This window comes from Grosmannia clavigera (genome assembly GCF_000143105.1).
Source record: "Grosmannia clavigera kw1407 unplaced genomic scaffold GCSC_140, whole genome shotgun sequence".
NCBI classification, from domain to species: Eukaryota; Fungi; Ascomycota; class Sordariomycetes; order Ophiostomatales; family Ophiostomataceae; genus Leptographium; species Leptographium clavigerum.
Genome location: NW_014040801.1, coordinates 499,275 through 517,388, shown reverse-complemented (window position 1 = coordinate 517,388; position 18,114 = coordinate 499,275). Strand labels below are relative to the sequence as shown.

General features: G+C 58.3%; 5 protein-coding genes across 5 annotated transcripts; 4 read left to right on the top strand and 1 right to left on the bottom strand.

Moving 5' to 3' along the window:
• Positions 1 to 550: 550 nt before the first annotated feature.
• CMQ_1332 (uncharacterized protein) lies at positions 551 to 3,508 on the top strand (the record flags this gene model as incomplete). Its single annotated transcript, XM_014318411.1, has 1 exon — positions 551 to 3,508. The coding sequence occupies one exon, from the start codon at positions 551 to 553 to the stop codon at positions 3,506 to 3,508; it is 2,958 nt and encodes a 985-aa protein (XP_014173886.1).
• Positions 3,509 to 3,762: 254 nt separating this feature from the next.
• Positions 3,763 to 6,106, top strand: CMQ_957 (ccch zinc finger DNA-binding protein; the record flags this gene model as incomplete). Its single annotated transcript, XM_014318036.1, has 6 exons — positions 3,763 to 3,785; positions 4,171 to 4,303; positions 4,438 to 4,656; positions 4,795 to 5,101; positions 5,148 to 5,941; positions 6,002 to 6,106. The coding sequence occupies 6 exons, from the start codon at positions 3,763 to 3,765 to the stop codon at positions 6,104 to 6,106; spliced, it is 1,581 nt and encodes a 526-aa protein (XP_014173511.1).
• A 405-nt stretch (positions 6,107 to 6,511) lies between these two features.
• CMQ_1566 (signal recognition particle) lies at positions 6,512 to 7,432 on the top strand (the record flags this gene model as incomplete). The annotated part of the gene is made up of 1 exon (XM_014318645.1): positions 6,512 to 7,432. One exon carries the CDS (start codon positions 6,512 to 6,514, stop codon positions 7,430 to 7,432), a length of 921 nt encoding a protein of 306 aa, XP_014174120.1.
• A 163-nt stretch (positions 7,433 to 7,595) lies between these two features.
• On the bottom strand, positions 7,596 to 12,132 carry CMQ_567 (dynactin, dynein-associated polypeptide ro-3; the record flags this gene model as incomplete). The annotated part of the gene is made up of 3 exons (XM_014317646.1): positions 7,596 to 11,233; positions 11,617 to 11,683; positions 11,800 to 12,132. 3 exons carry the CDS (start codon positions 12,130 to 12,132, stop codon positions 7,596 to 7,598), a joined length of 4,038 nt encoding a protein of 1,345 aa, XP_014173121.1.
• Positions 12,133 to 14,552: 2,420 nt separating this feature from the next.
• CMQ_421 (uncharacterized protein) lies at positions 14,553 to 16,485 on the top strand (the record flags this gene model as incomplete). Its single annotated transcript, XM_014317500.1, has 2 exons — positions 14,553 to 16,310; positions 16,369 to 16,485. The coding sequence occupies 2 exons, from the start codon at positions 14,553 to 14,555 to the stop codon at positions 16,483 to 16,485; spliced, it is 1,875 nt and encodes a 624-aa protein (XP_014172975.1).
• Between the last annotated feature and the right edge of the window lie 1,629 nt (positions 16,486 to 18,114).

The window sequence follows — 18,114 nt, the reverse complement described above, 5'->3', positions numbered from 1 at the left end:
TATTCTCTTTTCTCGTCCAGTCACCAGAAGACAGACGGACAGTGCATCGTTCTGTCGGCTTTGTTGTAAGCTGGCGAGGCTGCAAAGTGCCAGCAGCCAAGGCGTCAAAGAATGCGGGCCCCTCCGGAGATAAGGGCGCTAAGATCCAGCCAGGGGGGGGGGGGGGGGGAAGAGGGAGGAGTTGCAAAACGAGCTTGCAAAACCGGGAGGGTGGGGTTGCTGCTTCCTTTTTTTGCATTTGTCTAATTAGTAACAGCAACTGGTGACTGGCACTTTCCCCGCCAGGTTTCTGTCGTTGAAACTGAGCCACCTTTGCGTTGCTCTGGCTGTGATTTTCTCTTTTTTTCACAGCATTCCATGCTCACCGACGACGATTGAGGCGACGAGACGACGCCGAGACGACAGGGACGACAAGCACGACAGGCCCAGCTGCGGCAACGGAGCTCTGCGTGACGCCATAAGCCGACGCTACCCCGAATTGCCTCGGAAGCAGAGAAAGATAGCAGGAGAAGAGACAGAACAGAAGAACACAGTCTGAGCAGACGACAGAATGACTGCGCGCGCGGTGAAGCGCCGCTCAAGCGCGGCCGAGAGCGCCGGGACCGAGGACGAGCACGCAGCAGCGGCAGCAGCAGCGTCGATGTCGATGTCGATGTCACCACCAGCAGCAGGTGACGGCGGATTGGGACCGCCACGAAAGCGCAAGCGGCGGGTGGTCTCATGCGCCGAATGTCACCGGCGAAAGCAGAAGTGTGACCGCAACCAGCCGTGCCGGGCGTGCGTAGACCGCAAGATGGAGACGAGCTGTCACTACGAGACGACGGCAATGTCGCACGAGCGCCACCACATGCGCGTAATTGAGGCGGCCACGTACGGCCGCTCACTGCAGGAAGGAGGCAGCCTTCCGGTCAAGGCAGCCGGCTTCGGCTATGCCCACACGGCCGACAACACGCTCGGCTTCCTGCGCAAGATCGACGGCCACGGACACGGACGTCGGAGCGGCAGTGGCAGCGGCAGCGGCAGTGGCAGCATTGGAAGCCTGGACGGCCTGGACGGCCTTGTCAGCATCAGCGGCATCGGCAGCATTGGCGGCATTGGTGGCATCGACAGCCGAGGCAGCGACCTCGATCGGCTCTCGGGCCTGATCGAGGACGGCGGCGGTGGCATCGTGACGACGACGACAGCCGAGGCAGCCGCTCTGGCTGAACAGCAGTATCTGCAGTCACAACAGCCGCAGGAACAGGCCCTCAGCCAGCCTCACGCTCATCCGCACAATCACAACCACAGTCACTCCCAGACTGGCGACCCCTACGCCGTAACAGACCGGTATCGGTCGCTCATCCGCGAGCTGCCCCCCCGACAGTACATCGACCGGCTCGTGGAGGTGTATTTTCACGATTTCAACTGGCACTACTACGCACTCGACGAGGACGTCTTTCTCCAGCGGCTGGCCGACTGGAGCGACGGAGCAACAGGTCCGTTCGGCACGCTGCAGCCGCCACACCAGCTGTCGGCCGACCTGCGGGCGTTCCCGGCCCTGCTCTTCCAGGTGCTGGCCGTCGGGCTGCTGGTGCTGCCAGCCGACGACCCGGACGGCTTCTTCGACCCGATCAAGCACCCCGGCAACACGACGCTGGACAGCCTGGCGATGGACTACAGCGAGGCGGGCAACGCAATCCTAGCACTGCTGGGCAAGCGGCAGATGTCACTGACGACGGTGATGGCAGCCTTTCTGCGGGCCGCCTTCCTCAAGTACGTGGCCCTGATCACGGAGGCATGGCACGCGATCGGGAGCGCCATCCGGGACGCACAGGAGATTGGGCTGCACCGCACCAGCCTGGACCCAAAGCCATGGACACAGACGGCCGAGGCAGTGCTGGCGAACGAGTGGGAGATCCAGAGCCGACGACGGACGTGGATGACGCTGGTCAGCTGGGACGTGCACATGGGCGTGGTGCTGGGACGGCCGACGACGGTGGACCTGTCGGACAGACCGGTGCTGCCGGTGGACTGCGTGCTGCCAACATCACAGGCAGAGCGGGCAACGATGCCGGTGCAGCCACGCGGTGAGGACGACGCGCCGACGCCGCTGACACGAGCCATCTGGGCCTTCCAGGCGATCGAGCCGCTGCGGGCGATCCTGGCACTGGAAAAAGACGGCCCAGTGCCACGTGACTTTGGGGCCGTGGACGCGCTGCACGACGAGCTCGTGCAGTTGCAGGCGGCCATGCCGCCGTACTTCCGGCTCGAGAACCCGGACCGACGCTTTGACGGGCTGCCCGAGTGCCACTGGCTGCCGGCCGTGCGCGTGGCCCTGCCGCAGGTGACCGTATTCAACCTGATCGCGCTGCACCGCCACTACGTCTTCACGCGGGCCCGCAGTCGGACCGAGGGCCTGCACGCCTGTCTGGCCATGCTGCAGGTCCAGCGCGTGCACTTTGCCACGCTGCGGCCGCAACAATACCGCATGTTCTCGCTCTTCTTCGGCACCTTCGACTCGCTGGTCCTGCTGGCCTCCATCTACATCCTCTTCCCACGCGAGCACCCAGAACTAATCCCAGCCACCATCCAGCACTTCCGCTGGTCCGTCGAGCGCTTCGAGCTGATGGCCGACCACTTCAGCCTGGCTCGCTCGGCCCTCGGCGTCCTGCAGGCCATCTACCTGCGGCTGCGCAAGACGCTAGGGATCCGCTTTCTAGAAGGCGGCGGCAGCAGCAGCTGCAGCGCACCAAACGGTGGCAGCGCAGCCGACATGACAAATGGCAGCAACAGCAACAATGCCACGTCTATCGACCTGCTGACGCTCAGCAACATCGATCCCAGCCTCCAGGACGAGGGGACGCCGCTGCTGGGCGGAACGGCGGCCATGACCAGGGAAGACGTCGTCACCGGCCCCTCGCCCTCGGCTTCTTCATCGTCTAGCAGCGAGCCGACGCCCGGTGCGTTCTCGTCGGTCTCGGGTCCGTCCAGCGCGGCCAGCGTGGCCACGGACGTGTTTGGCGCAGCCATGGCGGCCGCCGAAGCAGCAGCAGCACCACCACCACAACCACAAACGCTCCTGGATCCAGCACTACAAGACACAGCCATCGCAGACAGCAGCACGCTCGCGCCCTTTGACCTGGACACGATCTTCCCCGACGGCTTCGACTGGACGTCGTTCCAGCCGATCTGCCCGACCGGCGACCTGACATACAACATCCTGATGGGCGTCAGCGATGGCACGACCGCCATGCCGACGTGGGCAGGGTCTCTGGGCGGCGAGAACGGCCAGAACGTCGTTTCGGTGGAGCCAGCGGGTGTCGGGGGCGATGGCGATGGCGATGGCGATGGCGATGGCGATGGCGATGGCGATGGCGATGGCGATGGCGGTGGCGGCGGTGATGATCTAGAAGCAGCGGCGGCGGCGGCGGCAACATCCATTGACGGGACAGCAGTGCCGTGGCAGTTTGAGGGCGACTTTGCGAGCAATAGCATCTGGGGACTGCTCAACATCTACACGCCCTTTTAGGACACGGGACTGAGCGGTTACGGAAAACAGGAAGAAAAGAAGGAAATAAAATGAAAGGAAGAAAGGAGCGACTCTCGGTTACAGGCGTTGATTGTCAGAATGTTACGCAAAAGGCCGGTCTGGATAGTGTATAACAAAGACGAACATATTGAATCTCGTTCAGTGGGGCTTCGCTGTGGCTTGGCAGGAAGCCTAACGGCAGCCCGACTCCGCTAAGCCGGATCTGGCGTTGCTCGCCAGGCGCATTTTCTGACATGCCCGACATTGTGCAGCAGTGGTGAGCATGGAGAAATTCCTCCTCACTGTTCCTTCCCGCCACGCTGCTCGCCCGCTGCCCATTCCCTACCCCTCTTTCCCTTTCCGGCTCCCTGCCCTTTTATCACAATCGAACAGGACCAGACGTATGTAAATGCAGAAGGGCGTTTTCATCGTAAGATGATCCAATTCCGGCTTCCCCATCTCTCCCTCGTTCTCTCCTACGTCACATTATCCGCCTCTGTCCTCTTTACTCCGTACCAAACTGGCCGTTCCTGTTTTCCTCTTTTCTCCACTGTGCCCAAGGCACACTTTACGAAACCCAACCCGGCTTCCCACTGCGCTTTTCAGAGCTGCGAATGAAGGAAAAGACGGACCTAGTCTCGATTTCTGTTTTAGTTTTTTAGTCTGGTCGCCATAGCATCGCCTGCTCAAGACGACGCCGCGACCATGGAGCGTCTACCAGTCAAAGCCATCGATTTTGATGAGCGATTTGCCATGCTACGGTACTACAATGACAACAGTAGCAGCCTCATCGAGGTATACAGCCTTGTGCCCCCCTTTCCGTCGGCTGCCTGCGTGCTTGTGCGCCTGCACGGCCTGTCTGCCGTCGACTCATGTCGACGACCTGCCCTGCTGTTTCTCCCCCACCTGCTCACCTGTCTGCTGCCTAGGACTTGATCACTTACTGCAAGCGGCGCGAGGCGTCATTTATGATGGAGGAGAGCCAGCTGCGCAAAGATCTGCACGATGCCGAGCTCGACCTGAAGCATGCCACCAAGTCACGGCGCGACCTCCAGGAGGAACTCCGACTGCGCGATGTAGCCATCGAAGAGCTGCAGAAGAGCAATGATATATTAAAGGTGCGAACGGCTGGCGACGCCCACACGACTGTGAGCAGCAGCTGACACGGTCCAGAACAGCAACCCTTACGTGAGCATATTGATAGACGGTGACGGTTTATTGGTACGTGGTCCCGGTCTTTCCGGCGTGTTGGTCGAGGCCTCTCTCTCTTGTTCTAACCCGGCCAGTTCAAAGAAGAATTTATCAAGCAAGGCATCGAGGGCGGCAAGAAGGCGGCCTCGGCGCTGCGTGCGGCCATTGCGTCGGTAGCCAAGCGAAATATCAACGACCAGCCCGACAATATTGAGGTGGTGGCCACGGTGTACGCAAATCTGGCCGGGCTGGCGGGCGCGATGCGGCGGGCGGGCTGGCTGGCCAGCACGGACCTGATGCGGGACTTTACACAGGGATTTACGCAGACAAAGGCCTCGTTTGACTTTATCGACGTCGGTTACGGCAAGGAGAGGGCCGACTCCAAAATTAGAGGCAAGCATGGTGTGACCGTTCGGCCGTGTGACTTATACCCATCTAACACTTGCAGGAGCTGCAAGCTGGCATCTTAAGAACCCCAACTGCAAGATGTTGGCGCTGGGCATATCGCACGACTCGGGCTATGCGCCGTTCCTCGACGAGATTATCAGCGTGGGCCAGACGCGCGACCGGATCGTCATCCTGGAAGGCTCGCCGACGGTGCCAGAGCTGGTGGCGGCCAAGGTGGCGATCCACAAGCTGACCGCCACGGTCTTCCATAATGAGAAGCTGGTAGCGATAGAGCGAACGGTGGCTACGAGCGTGCAGAGACCGGCAGCCGCAGCTGCAGTATCGGTCGAGCAAGGCCGACGGGACAGTTCGTCGTCTTCGTCGGCAGCCCAGGCGACACCGCAATCGACACCACCGGCACCGGCTACAATTCCGACAACAGTGCCGCCTTCTTACACGACCAGGACGACGGCGACACCCAAGGCATCGCCGCCACCGAAGCTGGTGTTCCCGTCGCAGACAGCGAAGCAGCTGCAGCAGCGCGAGGCAGCAGCAGCGGCGACGGCAATGGCAGCCAAACGACAGGCACAGGCGCAGTGGAATCCGGGGCCGCGTGGGCTGGACTCGCCGATTACATACAGCATGGCGGTGGTGGAGTCGGTGCGGATGCGACCACACAAGCTGTGCAACAAGTTTGTGCTGCTGCGGTGGTGTCCCAAGGGCGACAGCTGTCCGTACGTGCACCCGACCAAGCCGTCGGCTGACGAGGTGGCGGCGCTGACGTACATGAGCCGTGTCAGCCCGTGTACCAGCGGCCAGGACTGCGATGTGGACGACTGCATCTACGGGCATCACGTATGTTTCTGTCTTGTTGCCCCAACCCTTGTCTTTGTTGCTTTTATGCTCACAATACAGTGTCCGAGCGTGCAAGACGGTTACTGCATGCACCCTTACTGCAAGTTTGAGGAACACGAGCATCCGCCTCATACAAAGTTTCGCAGCTACAGCAGCCGCGATTAAACCGACTTTAAGACGAACCGATCGAGCAGCCAGACAGGCTGCTTATTAAGCGTGGCAGACAGTCACTTACGAGAATTAAGTTATATAGGGGGCGATAGGAAAGACGGTCATTACCTGTATAGTGGAAGACGGGATGAGTGTAGGGAGAGATTCAGATTGCAAGTCTAGTTCTTGGGGCGAAAGAATTGAATATATTGGAAGAAAGAGAGAGAGAGACAGCCTTGTGTTGGCGTGCGAGGCTGTGCGACAGCTTTAGAATAGTGGGACCAGCCGTGAGCTGGAGCTGGCATTGAAATTGCCCCGCCAAACCCACGGAAAAACCAAATGGATTTGTGTGTACGAAGTACAGAGTGATAGGATCTGTCTCTTTCACAGTCTCCGCCAAGCAAGCAGCACATTTCAGTCATGGCGCACCCACGCATCGAAGAGGTCGAGGACAGCGACGAAGGGTACTCGGACCCGTCCGAGGGCGACATTGACGACTTTGACGAAGGCGACATTCTGCGGGCGGTAGAGCCACGCAGCCAGACGCAGCAGCCGAAGCCAACGCAGACACAGACACAAAGACAGCCACCGCAGCCGTCACGTGCCTCTGCCGCAGCAGCAGCGGCAGCGCAGCGAGTTTTGGGCGACGGACCGCCGCCGTCGTACGGCAGTTTTGCGGCGTTGTATCCGGTGTATTTTGACAGCGCGCGTTCGCGAGCCGAGGGTCGACGCGTTGGTCGGGCACTGGCCGTGGCCAATCCGCTGGCTCGTGAGATCGTCACGGCCTGTGCCAACTTGGGTCTGCGCACCGTCTTTGAGCCGACCAAGACGCATCCGAAGGACTGGGCCAACCCGGGACGTGTTCGGGTCGACCTCGCCAGCGCCACCGCCACCGTCCACAACAAGCACCATCTCTATCTTCTTGTCGCCCGCCACCTTGCCGCGCATCCCACCACCGACGACAGCGCCGGCCTGCGTGAACAGGTCCGTGGCGCCCCTCCACCACCCCCTCGCGGCCAGCCTTACCCTCGACCGGCCGTGCCGCGCGGCTGGAAGATGGGTCCCCTCGTCCCTTACCTCAGCCCCGCCATGACCGGCGGCGGCGTCTCCGAAAACCTCTTTCAGGACGTCATCAAGGAAATGCAGGGCGCCGGCAGCCCCGGTGGCCCATCGGGTGGCCCGGCCGGTCTGGCCGGCATGGCCGGCATGGGGGGCCTCGGCGGCATGGGCGCGGGCATGCCTGATATGCAGCGCGCCATGCAGGCCCTCTCTGGCGGCGCTGAACCCCCCGTGCCGCCCACCACCACCAAGAAGACGAGAAAGGGCAAGGGCCGGTCATAGGGTTGCCTGTAATAAGGAGTATCACAATCTTTCATCATAGCAATGTCACGTGTTCTTCATTTCGGGTATATGCTGACTAATCTAACACGTTCCCTTTCTTTTTTTCCTCGCTTCGCTCGTTTCGTCTCGTTTCTCTCTCTTTGTATCGCTTCGCTCGTTTGCCTTAGCAGCTGGCAATCCGGACTTGACCGTCTGCGTCGGTCTTGTCGACCTCGCCCGCCGGCAGCCGTGTTTGCTGCAGCCGCACCGTGGCTGCTCTGTGGGCCAGCCGCCGCGCCGTCCTCTCGTCCGGCGTCTGTGCCTGTGCATTATGACGACTGCCGCCTCCTTCCAGAAGCACGTCCTGCGCCTTGCGCACGACAGCCGCCTCCCAGGCGCGCCACGCCGCGTAGTCCTCGGCCATGCGGGCGGCCTGGTAGCCGGGCGACGTGTGGGCAGGCCGCCACGCGAGCCGGTCTTCGGGCAGCTCAGCCTCGAGATCGTAGACCCGCGCATCGGCAGCCATGCGGACGAGCTCGCCGAGAACGTCGCGGGCCTCGGCAGCGACGCGCGCACGACGAGCCGCCTTTGTGGCTGTGCGTGTGGCTGTGCTTGTGGCGCCACCACGTGATGAAAGTGGCTCGGCCAGCCAGCCATATACCGGCTGTTCGGCCATGCGGGCACGCCGGCTATCCTCACGCAGAAACCGGACGGCCGCCTGCAGCCCGGCGATCTCGTGGCGTAGACCGTCCATCTCGCGCGCCGTCGCCGCTGCACGCTCCTTGTTGCGCTGCGTGAGCCGCGTGTTGGCGCGGTGGCCGTGACCAATGTCTCGCTCGAGTCCTTCGCCTCCTTCGAGTCCCTCCATTCCTTCCATTCCTTCCTCCTCCTCCTCTCCTTCTCCTCCTCCCAGCAGCCGGACCTCGCTCGCCATCTTTCGCCACCGGTCTCGCTCCGCCTCCAGCGCCTTCAGCTCGCGGTCCTGCTTCTGCACATCCTCCTTGAGCTGGCGCCCAAATGCCTGTTCGGCCGCTACCGTGCGCTCCAGCTCGGCCATCACGGCTGCCTTGTGCTGCGCATCGCGCATCTTGCTCTCCAGCGTCTCGATCTTCAGCTGCGCCGTCCCCAGGTCGTTGTCGCGTCGTGCAATCATCCGTCGTGCCTCTGCGTGCTCCTCGCGCAGCCGCCGCAGCTCTTCCTCTGCATCCACTGCCACCGTCTTCGGCGCCCTCATCTCCTGACTGCGCACTACCCATGGCGCTGCTGCTCGCTCAAACTCCACCGTCTGTGACAGGTCGCTTGACAGTCCGGCCAGCTCGGCCACCTGTGTCGCCACTGCCCGCAGCCGCCCGATGTAGCCGCCAAACAGCTCGCCCGAATCCGATGCTGTCTCGCCTTCGGCTGCTGCCACTACCTTCTGCATGTCTCCGTATGTTGGCCCGCTGCTGTCGTGTTGCTCCTCGTCGTCGTGTTGCTGTTCGCCTGTCTCGTCTCGTCGATGTCCCCCTTCCCTCGTCACCACCTCCATCACGGCCTCGCCTGTCTTTCGGGCCAGAGTCGCCAACTCGCCTGCTGCTGCTTCGCACTGCGCAAACGCCTCTGCCATCTCCGGCTCCAGCGCCAGCGATCGCGTCTGCAGCTCTTCCAACGCCCGTACCATCTTGCCTGCTACCACCTTGGCACTGCGTGTCTGTGCAATCGCTGCCTCCGCCCGCTGCGCAAATTCCTGCGCCGCCTCGTCTTCGCTTCCCCGTGGAGGCACTGCTCGCTGCACCATTCCCCTGGTCACGTGCAACGTCGCTGCTGCTGTCTCCAGATGGCTCTGCACCAGAACTGCTCGCATGTGCATCCCTTCCGCCACGTCTTCCTGCTGCTGTCCTTGGCCCTCTTCCATGTGCACCGACGCCAGGTGTGACAGCAACGCCATTGTTCGCTGCAGCTCCGCCGCGCACGTCTGCTCCTTCAGCTCGTCTCGTCGCAGCCCGTCGATCCATCCGTTCAGCGCTCGCTCCACCGGCTCCAGCTCAAACAGAGCCCCTTCAAACCGGCCGAATCGCTCTGTCGAGCACCGTCCCATCGCTCCCGCAAATCGCGTGCACATGGCCGCCACCCACGTCAGCTTGTCCACCACTTCGCAGCCCGCCAACACGTCGTCTTCTCGGCCTGCTGCTTCCCCTCCTCCTCCTTGTTGGCCGATCCGCTCTCGCACAAATCCTCCGACCAGCTCCGCCTTGAAGGCCAGCCGCCGGAATCGCAGCAGTGCCAGCACGGCCTTGCCGTCTGTCTCCACATACGTCTCCGGCAAGAACAGCCGCACAATCGCCAGGTGCTGCTCTGCCTCCTGCGCCTCCATCCGCCGCAGCTCTAGGTCGATCGTCTTCACCTGCGCCTTCGCCGCCGACAGCTGCAGCTTCAGGTTCAGGTCCATCATCGCCCGCGACTTGCTGCTCAGCTGCTCTGACTCGTTTTCCGTCACCGCGTGAGACGCCCGCATGTCCTCTAGGTCGCTCTGCAGCCCCGTCACCATCTGCCGGAAGCGTGAGAGCGCGTACTCCATGTCCTCCAGTGCCTCCTCCTGTTGTGCCGCCCGTCGTGCCTGCTCCTGTATCACTGCTGCCTTGAAGTCGATCTCCTCCTGCAGCTCCCGCTCGTTCTGTACGTGATTGATCTCCAGCTCGTCGTTGATCTCCTTCAGGCTCTCCAGATCCGAGATTACTGCCTTCAGCTCCTCCATCTGTTCCGCTTGGCTCATGTTGCGCTCCGTTAGTTCCATCATCATGTCGTCCGCCGCCTGTGCCGCGTCCAGCTGCTGTCGCAGGTCCTCCACCGCCGCCTCGCTCTGTTCCAGTCGTGCCGCCGTCGCTGCCTGTCGCGCCTTGATCCCCGAAAGCTCCGTCACCTCCTCCTCCAGTCCTTTGATCTGGTCCTGCAGCTCCGACTCCTGCTGTTGTGTCATATCTCGTAGTCGCAGCAGCGCCGACCGCAGCCGCTCGTTGTTGCGTTCCATCTGCAGCCATCCCGCACTCGCCTTCTCCTCCGCCGTCATCCCCTCCGACATCTCCGCGTTCTCCAGCCGCAGCTCCTCCATCTCCACCTCCAGCTCTTCGTTCTTCAGCTTCACCGCGTCCAGCTCCGCCTTGTATACTTCTGCCGTCTCCTCTGCCATCTCCCGGTCCAGCGTCGACAGCTCCATCGCCGTGTCGTGGTCCGCCTGCAGCGTCTCGATCGATTCCATCCGCGTCTCCGCCTCCTTCAGCTGCCGCCGCAGCTCCGCGTTCTCCTGCTGCTGCGGCTGGTACTTGGCCTGGATCTTCTGGATGATTCCCTGGTACTTGTCGCAGTCCGCCTGCAGCTTGTCCAGCTGCTTAAGCTTATCCCGGTCTTCCAGTCGCTTCCGCTCCAGCACCCGCAGCTTCGCCTTCAGGTCCTCCACCTCCCGGTGGGCTGCCGCGTTTGTCGTCGTAGGCCGTCCCGTCCCTGCTGCTGCTACTGCTGCTGCTGCTGATGCTGATGCTGATGCCGGTGACCCTGTCGCTCCCGCCGTCGATCCTCCGACCGGTGCCGCCGCTCGGTGCCGTGGCGTTGCTCCCGCCCCAGACCCTGTGAGCTTCTCCAGCGCCGCTGCCCGCGTCCGCACCGGGCTCCGAGGCTGCGGGGACAGCACCTCTTCGTCGCTGCTCTTCGGCGGAGACGTGATCCGCCCGTCCATACTCGTCCGTGCTCTGCGTACCTGAGCCGCACGAGCCACCACCCCGCCGCCGCTGCTCTCGCCACCGAATTCGCCCGATGCTGCTCGGCTCGAGCTTCGCATCCTGGGATGTGCTGCTCCCACAGTTCCTCCCATAGCTCCTCCCAGCCCGCTTGCCCTACCACTCGTCATGCGGCCTGGTGTCCCGCTTACCGACCGCGGCGTAGCCGTCCCTGCCGTTGGCGCCATCGATGTGCGTGTGGCTGCTCGTGACGTCGGCACTGACGGTGGACCCATCGACGTACGCGACGTCCCCATCGATACCCGGCCGGCCCGGCTGATGCTGGTCGACGGAGGACGGCCGGGGCCGGCATTGGAAGGAGTCGTCGTACGAGACGGTGGGGCTGTGCCCAATTGTTTTGTCGGTGATGCCTGCTGATCCGCGCAAGTGAAGCCAGTCAGTCAAGAGGCTCGTGGTGCAATCGGGAGCACAAGGCACGCTCTACGAAATACACACCCTCGTAATGCTCGTCGGCCGAGATCGTGGCCGCGGGCTGGGACTGGGCGCGTTCATGCTCATCCGCCTGGCCAGTCCAGCATCCGCCCCAATTCCGCTTGTTCGGCTGCCCGGCCCTGACGCAAACACGCCGCTTGGCCGGTTTCCCGTTGCCGTCCTCCGGCCACCGCCTGCCGAGCCTACCGACGAGTGCCGTGCTGCCGATACCGATTTGGGTACTTGCACGGCTGTCTGTGTCTCTTCGCCCTCGTGGGCGTCGTCTGTCCCTTCGTCGTCGTCATCCGCATCAGACGCTACCGCCACAATCGTTACCGCACTCGGACGCAGAAACATGCCCCGGCCCATTGCACAGTCGAAATATCGCTCGCCCTGCACGCTGCCATTGTTCTTGCCCGTCGTCGTCTCCAGCTCCACGCCCACCCAGTCGCCCGGCGCAAAGAGCGTCTGCCCGACAAACCGGATCGTGCCTCGCCGGCCATCGCCAAGCAGGATCACCTGCCCAACGGCGACCTCCATCGAATCTGTGCCTAAAATCCCGGACGCGTAGCTGGAGATGTGCCGGACATGGGTTCTGCCGAAGAACGTTCACAGAAGTCAGACCTCAAACTTTGCAATGCACTCGGCTCTGCCCCCTGTGGCTTCCGGTCGAAATCTAAGCCGTAGCCTTGCGTGTCTGCGGTCGTCGGTGCAAGCTGCTGTCGCTCTGTTGTCGTAGAAAAGGAGTAACCTCTCAACGAGCTGCACGCGTTAGCCCAAACCTAGCTAACTGCCAAATTCCCCACAGTCTTTCTCACTATTGGCTGTTGGCTCCGTGGGAGATCCTCGCCGTAGTAGCCGTTTTCCACTAACTATCACGTGTCTCCGCTTTATCAGGGACATCGAAGCTCAACCTCATCAGCTTCAGAAAGGGCAGAACCTGGTGGAAACCTCAGTGTTTGGACGCAGTTCACTAGTAAAGTACAAACTAATTACTTCATTGATCAATTATGAAATGAGGAAGCCGCGTGTTTCAGTATGACACTTTGCTCCTACATGGAAGGTGGTCACATCCTACTTTCCATAAAGCATCTGTCAAGGTGTTGCAGTTTGCGCGTAGAGAAACCCCGGGATTTGTTTCCTTTCTTGAATACAAGCCAGGCGTGACTCGGCTTTTCGTTATTTCTTCAATATTCTTGTATCTAGAACGATCCTTGAAAGACCCTCTTACTTCCTGTTCTTTCTCTTTCTTTTCGGTGAATAGACCCTCTTTCCTCTTACGTAGTCTCACACGCCCAATGCGTTCGCTATCCTGTATGTGCCTTCAAAGGAAGGAACAATCTGGGTGTATTTTTTTGCCGTCTTCTCCACCTTCAGGTGGCTCAATATGAATCTTCGCACTTCTTCTTTCCTCCCTCTTTATCCTCCCATCCATCTTCCAAACTCCCTCCTTCATACCTCCGGACGTGTCCATCTCTTGCCAACCTCCTTTGATTCGCTTGCTTCTTTTTACTGCCTCTTTTCTTGGAACTTTTTGACACGAAGGCCGCATATGCATATCGGTCGCACTGTTTATTTCCTCCTGTCATCGATCAGCCAAAGAAAAAAAACTAGCCAAGGCAACCAGCTTGCTCTCCCACCGGCTGTGATCTTCTCGTCCACCTCGTTCGAGCTCTGAAGAAATCAGTCTCGGCAGTTATCTTGTCTACTCCTGCACTCTTCGTCAAGCGGTAAGGGCACTATCACCAAAGCACCCCCCTCCCCCCCTCTCCCTATCGTCATCCCAAGTACCGGTCCGGTGATTGCAATTGGAATCTGGAATAATTGAGGTTGCGAATGATGGAACTGAGCTCACCCTCCACCTTGTCATTTCCTCCGTCTCGGCTCTTTCGACCTCCTGTTACTCTAATGTGGGGGCATAATAATATACGATTAAGCTGTCGAAAGTATAGTATGCCACCATTTTGTCCATAACCAGACATCCTGTCAACCTGCAGACTTACTGCTACCCTTCCCAATGTCATTCACGACCTATAGCAAGCGCGCCAAAACCCTTGTGGACAGGCTTTTTGAGCTTCAATTTTATGATCTCGAGTTGACTGCTCCTTGCTGTGTTGCTATTAAACACTATCTAAAATGCAGCAAGCACTGCAAATCGGTCGCCATCTCTGCCGGCTCCGACACTGCCTTTACAATCCGGGCAGATTGCTGTTCTGTTCAAAAGTTTGTCTTATCACAGTTAGAAGCTCAGAGACTAACCAAACAGGAATCCCATCTCGTCACGCTCAGCCAGCTGACTTGCTTTGTTCTGTCTTGTATACCGCCCCGACCTTCAAAAGGTGACACCGTTCCGACCCTTTTCCATTGGCAAAGTCAGGATACCCACCGGACCTCTTTCATTTTTGCCTTCGTCGATATACTTGCAGCCATGTCCTCGCGCACGTATTCGATAGAAGAACTTCTAGACTTGCGTGGACACGGAATAGCTATGACAATGCCTGATGCACCTCTGAAGGGCCGTGATCAAGGTAATTATCCTACTTCCAGCTCAGGTTTATGCTTTCCTAACTGCTCGAGTCCATAATCAAATTAATCGATCGATGGCAAACGAAGCCCGTATACCTGGTCGTGGCTACAAGCATCGCCCACAGCCCTCTCATCACGCTGCATCTGTGAGGGGAAAACTTGACGTCTCGGCCACATCAGACGACACAGGCTCTTTGCGCCATCAGCCGCGTCGGGGGACTATGGGCAGTCTTCCTGCAGAAGTGGAATGAAAATATCGTGGCAGAACAGACTCGGAAGCAGCCACCTCCGCTGAACCACTGTCCGCACCCACAGGGCTCAACGCTCAACATAGCGAAGGGTTCCAACGATTTTACAAAGCTGTAGTGTCCCCTACTCACGTTCGTGTTACGGCTGGCGGGCGAATCGTTCCCAATACCCGAGGTGCATCACCAATGTCGAAACGCGTCAAGGATAAAACCGAAAGCGGTAGCCAAAGCTCCAACAGTCAACCTGTTCGTCAACAGACTCACCAGCCTGACGGCGCTTTTCCAACAACTTCCCATCCTCCGACAATCCCCATGTTTGCAGTTCCGCCTCAACACTTCTACCCTCAATACCCTGCTTCTATTTCACAGATACCCATGATGCCCTTTCCTCTGGGGGTCGGCCTCTCTGGAGGCCTTCATTTTCCCCAGCACTCGGCCACTTCGGGAACCGCTATACGTACCTCGCAAACAAACGCTTTCAAATCCTCTCAGGGGAATGCGGAAGGTGACGCAGAAGAGAATGAGCTGTCTGAGGCAAAGACAACTGCTGCTGAAAAAACGGCCGAGAAGGTGACAGCCGATCAGTTTGACCACATGAAGCCGTTTATGATCAATGGCCAGGTCATGTACCCTTTTCCAGCAGCTGCCTTTCCTCAGCCTGTTTCTTCAAGCTCCCAATCTCAATACATGCCACCCGGATTCATTGGCCATTCCGGGTTTCCTATTGCCGCCTTTCCGAATGCAATGATCAATCCCTCCATGAGCCACATGTTTCCCGCTACTATGAGCTACCACGCGTTCCAGGGACCTACACATCTGCCACCGTCAACGATGAACTTGACCGGCGCACCACAGAGAGTTGATGCTACATCGCGGGTGCCATCATCTGGAAGCATACGCCCTCCGTCGGCTCCCCCTATCTCGTCGATCCGCCCGAGCGACATCAGCAGAAAACAGATTGATTTACTCCGTAACTCATTGAAGTATCATGAAGACCAGCTCCACTACAACAAGCACCAGATCGACGAGAAGGAAATGGAGAGGACGATCGACATGCTCCAGTCTCAGATTGATAAATTTGAAAGCCTTAACAAAAGCCAGCTTTTGTTCGAGGAACTTCACTATCCCAGGAAAGACAGCAGGACTGACGAAGCGTCACGTCAAGCCTCTCAAAGCTCAGACAAGACATACAATACTGGGGCCAGTTCGAGGCAAGTGTCCAGTAGTACCAGGAGATCTGACAGTGGTAGCCAGCAGCCTCCAAATTTATCCAGGAGGAGAAACGAGGCGTGCTTCAGTTTCGACCCAGTCGAACACCCTGTTCAGTTTGCAGATCCTATCAAAAAATCTACGCTCCCTACTGGTGCAGCTCTTGCTCCGCCTTTTGAGCCGCGAACTGCCATGTCCAGTGGAAGAGACTGCGTTATGAATGCGCGAAATCTTGGTAGCAATGGCCCTCAATACATCTATCAACAAGATAGCCCAACAGTTAATTCTCGAACTGCAGAGTGCCGCACGAGCGCTGACCAGAATAATTATTCCTCCTCTCTTCCAGCAGAGAAGCAGACCAAGCTGGGGAGACCCTACCTCGTCGGTATGCTTCCAGCAGGCATGGATGTTCGGAGCGCACGAGGCAGCGATTTTGTTTACGAGAGGGAACTAAATGATGATGAAACTCGAGCTCGCTACCTCTACTGGGGCAAGGCACCGCAGTTCATTCGCGAGGGGCTTCCAAAATTTGATGGAAAGGACTTCTACCCTCCGGCTACAACGCGAGATATACCCGACGACGATGGTGTATGCAGCGTTCCAGGTCGAAGCATTCCCATTGGAGTCCCTGAGGTTGACTATGGCTTCGAGGCCTTTCCAAAGAACCCCGAGTCCCACCATCTATTGACACCCGGCTTTGTGGTGAGATCGCGGAAGGGTGTCAAGGTGACTTTGGTAAGAAAACCCACCCACAAGCACCTATGTGGCATTTGTTGACCCAACTGTCTTTCAGAAACGCCCCAAGGAGGAAAATACGGACAGATCTCTACGGCAAGACGGCTGCTCAAAGACGGTCGGCGCCAACCATTGTGCTTCAGATAGCAAGAACGTGGATGGTCAAGCAAAGTAAGGTTTCTTTCCGAAAGTGCAACGGCTTTCTGGCTTCTAACAAGTGGTCTATATACAGAGCGACCGTTCTACCCAACATGCTAAGAAGAAACATTTCGGGCAATAGTGACGTCTTGCCTGGCTCTTTTTCATCGGCTACGGCCCAAGGAATTTTGCCTCAGTATTCCTCGGGTTATGAGAGCCTGCTAGCTGCGTCGCTGAGTCCAATTGCCCCGTCGCCTAATGCATCTGGCCAGCCATCTCCAATCAAGTCGGACGAAGGCAGTGTATTTCTCACACCGTCGAGAAAGATTGGAGAGAACCGACCTCCACCGGATGATGTTGGCCCAACTTCCTTGGAGCAAAAATTTCGAAATGTCGTCACTTTGGGAAACAAACAAACATCGGCCCTTCCAGTGCACTGGGATTCGCAATAAAGCGGCCATAGCAGTTGCATTCTAAGGCCGGCCTCGCATTCTGGCAACTTCTTATACGTTCGGTATTATTCACAACAGCTCTACGCACCATTGCCGCAGGGCCCAAACAACTTGGGACTCGCATTATCAACAAACTATCTTTTCTTGCGTGTTTTGATATCCTTACTTAGTAATGGCATCTGATAACCATAGGCTTCATCGCTCTCCGCACATCTTTCATGTTGCTTTCAATGCAATGATCACTGAGGTGTGATACCGCACATTATTAACTAGCGAATACACGCTACTGTTTTGGCCATCGCAACATACTTCTCAAGGGGGATGAACAAAAGATGTTCTAAGATTGTGGTTTGGGGGGCATCCGATGCAAATAAGCACCATTGTGATGAAGCAAACGGTAAAATGGGAGGGACAGCCTTTTTTTTTTTTTCGTTATTTGACCAGATGCCTTGAATATTACTATGTAGACTTGAACATGAGCTCTGTTGCATTAAACTTCAAAAAGCTCAAGTTGCATCGATGTTCACTACGGTCCGCACCGCTGTGCTTTACATGGATGTTCCTCGCCCACAGAATGACAATGTCACCGAGGTTGCCCCCTTCATTAACAGTCTGCAGGCAAGAGCGTACGATTTTTTAACCTCACGCCGGGTTGCTCTTCGCTAGTCGTTTACCTCGAAAACCAATGGGAAGTGGTTAACGTGGTGATATCTAGCGGTTGTTGACTTACTTGGATCTGCATGGCGCATCACAGCTGCAACATGCGGGTTACGCAGTTTTTGTACGATGTTGGCGTAGGTAGAAAAGGGGAGAGGGTGGCTTTGCCAAAGCCAGAGGAATGGGGGAAAGGAAATGTGGGAAACATCTTCGGGAGGACCTCCCATGGAGCATTTCACGCAATTTTCCACTTGTTGGTTGCACGTGAAATGGCCATTGAGCAAGAAAAAGGTTTGTCTCTTCTTTGTTGTTCCTTTGCTTTCCTTTTCTTCATATGGTTTGCTCGAAAAGGATCTTTTTCCTGCCACCCAGATCCTACCATGGACGCCATGAAAATAGACAAAAGAATGTTCGGAGAGGAACACAGACTCAGCGGAGGTCGTATTGCCGCGTTGTAGGAGGGTATGTATAGGAGGTTTGCGGTAGGGAATCGTGGAAAGGTCGGAGATCAGGAAGAAGGCTGAAGCCGGCGATTGCACGCCCTTTTTCACGTTTTT